Source organism: Myotis davidii, unplaced genomic scaffold (assembly GCF_000327345.1).
Source record: "Myotis davidii unplaced genomic scaffold, ASM32734v1 scaffold590, whole genome shotgun sequence".
NCBI classification, from domain to species: Eukaryota; Metazoa; Chordata; class Mammalia; order Chiroptera; family Vespertilionidae; genus Myotis; species Myotis davidii.
Genome location: NW_006282381.1, coordinates 971,086 through 972,758, shown reverse-complemented (window position 1 = coordinate 972,758; position 1,673 = coordinate 971,086). Strand labels below are relative to the sequence as shown.

The window sequence follows — 1,673 nt, the reverse complement described above, 5'->3', positions numbered from 1 at the left end:
TCGGGTGCCCTTGTAGAAGTAGGTGTAGGCTGCGGGGCAAGCGGGCAGGGGTCAGAGGGGGGCCTGGCTTTTAAACACCCTCCTTTCGTCATGGCCGGTTTGGCTCAGTGGAGAGAAGGTCGGTCTGTGGACTGAAGGGTCCCTGGTTCAATTCCGGTCAAGGGCACGCATGTGCCTCAGTTAAGGGCTCAATCCCCGGCCCCAGGTTGGGTGCGTGTGGGAGGCAACCAATCGATGTGTCTCTCTCACATCGATGCGCCCCTCTCTGCCTTCCTTCCACTCTCTCTAAAAATCAATGGAAAAATATCCTCGGGTGAGGATTAATCACAACTAAAAACACACAGAACAACTTCCTTTCACTTGCTTCCCTGAGCATTTTCAAATCTGCCTCTTCCCAATTACAGGTGCCCTTGACCCAAACGCTGCAGAGAGGGGTAGGGTTTGGGTCAAGGGCACCTGTGCTTCCTGGCAGGGCTGACACCGACGAGGGCAGTGCAGGGGGCAGGGTCCCACAGCCTGCTGGGCAGGAGGCTCAGTCAGGGGACCCTGTACCCTGTCCCAGGTCTGGCTTCACCCACAGGAGACCGGCCAGTGTCTCGCTCAAGGCCGCACAGCCTGCCTGCAGCGGACCTGGCACAGAGCCCAGCACCGCCTTGGCCCGGCTCTCCGGCCTTGGGCATCTGGCCACGTCCCGTCAGCCCCAGGAGGCGCCAGAATCACGGGGTGAGTCCACACTCTGCTGAGCAGGGAGGTGAGAGGGCTGCAGAGTGCTGGCATCGCACACAGAAGTAGGGTGATCCCCTGAGCAATGGCAAAGCCCAAAGGGAACCTAAGAACCAGGGCTATGGCTCTTTGAAGCCCGCCAGGGACCACCCTGGAGAAACAAAGCCACAGCTCCCTGTCGCTCGGTTATAATGACGGAGATCTGGCTTCCTTTTCCAGGGAGGTGAGTGGGCACCGGGGAGGACTCCCATCCCATGGCTCTGAGCCCAGCTCGAGGCTGCCTGGCGAGCAGGGCTGTTCTGAGCGCCAGTGCTGGACACGGGCGGGCCTGGGTGGGAGTCCTGACCCCACCACTTCCCCGCTGTGGGGTCTGGGGCCCTGTATTCAAGCTCCGTGGTTGAGTGTGTCCGTCTGTAAGCCGGGATGGTGAGGATGCAGGGAGGACCAGAGGGTCATGCGCCAGAAGCTCCCAGCAGCCCGGGGCCTGACACAACCCTGTCCCCCACACATGTCATCACAAGGTCTGATGGCCTCGGAAAGCCCCGCCCCCTGTGTGTGAGGGAGGGGACGGTGAGTGCGGCCACGGCGTGCTGGGCTTGGTACCTGCATCGTTGCTCAGGAAGGCTCCTCTGGGGGAGACAGGGATCCCCTGCCAGACACTGATGGGCTTGGGGTAGCCGGGGTCTCCTCGCTGCGTCTCCTCATTGAAGCGCCAGTACCTGTGACCGAAAGCGCAGACTGTGGGCCTGCTGGGCCTGGAGTGTGGTCCCCACTGGTCGGGGTGCTCTCTGGGTGGGCCTGGGGGTAGGGGGGCGTTTCCAGGTCGGGGAGGGCACACACCTGTCCTCCTGGAAAAAGAAGGTGTGCCCCGTGGGCTCCCACCAGATGGCCGTGTCGATGCGGTCGTAGGGGATGCCCAGGCCGTAGCTGGTCAGCGGCTGCCGGGCTCC

The 1,673-nt window shown here is 62.5% G+C and overlaps 1 protein-coding gene across 1 annotated transcript in view; it reads right to left on the bottom strand.

The window, feature by feature from the left end:
• The window catches only part of MMP15 (matrix metallopeptidase 15), a gene marked incomplete at its 3' end in the record, with an annotated part of 27,872 nt that overhangs the window by 20,658 nt on the left and 5,541 nt on the right, over positions 1-1,673 (bottom strand). The window contains exons 7-8 of the mRNA XM_015558808.1: positions 1,564-1,669; positions 1,327-1,442 (exon numbers count right to left, since the gene is read on the bottom strand). Coding sequence (XP_015414294.1) covers positions 1,327-1,442; positions 1,564-1,669 — 222 coding nt within the window. The remainder of the gene's footprint in view (positions 1-1,326; positions 1,443-1,563; positions 1,670-1,673) is intronic.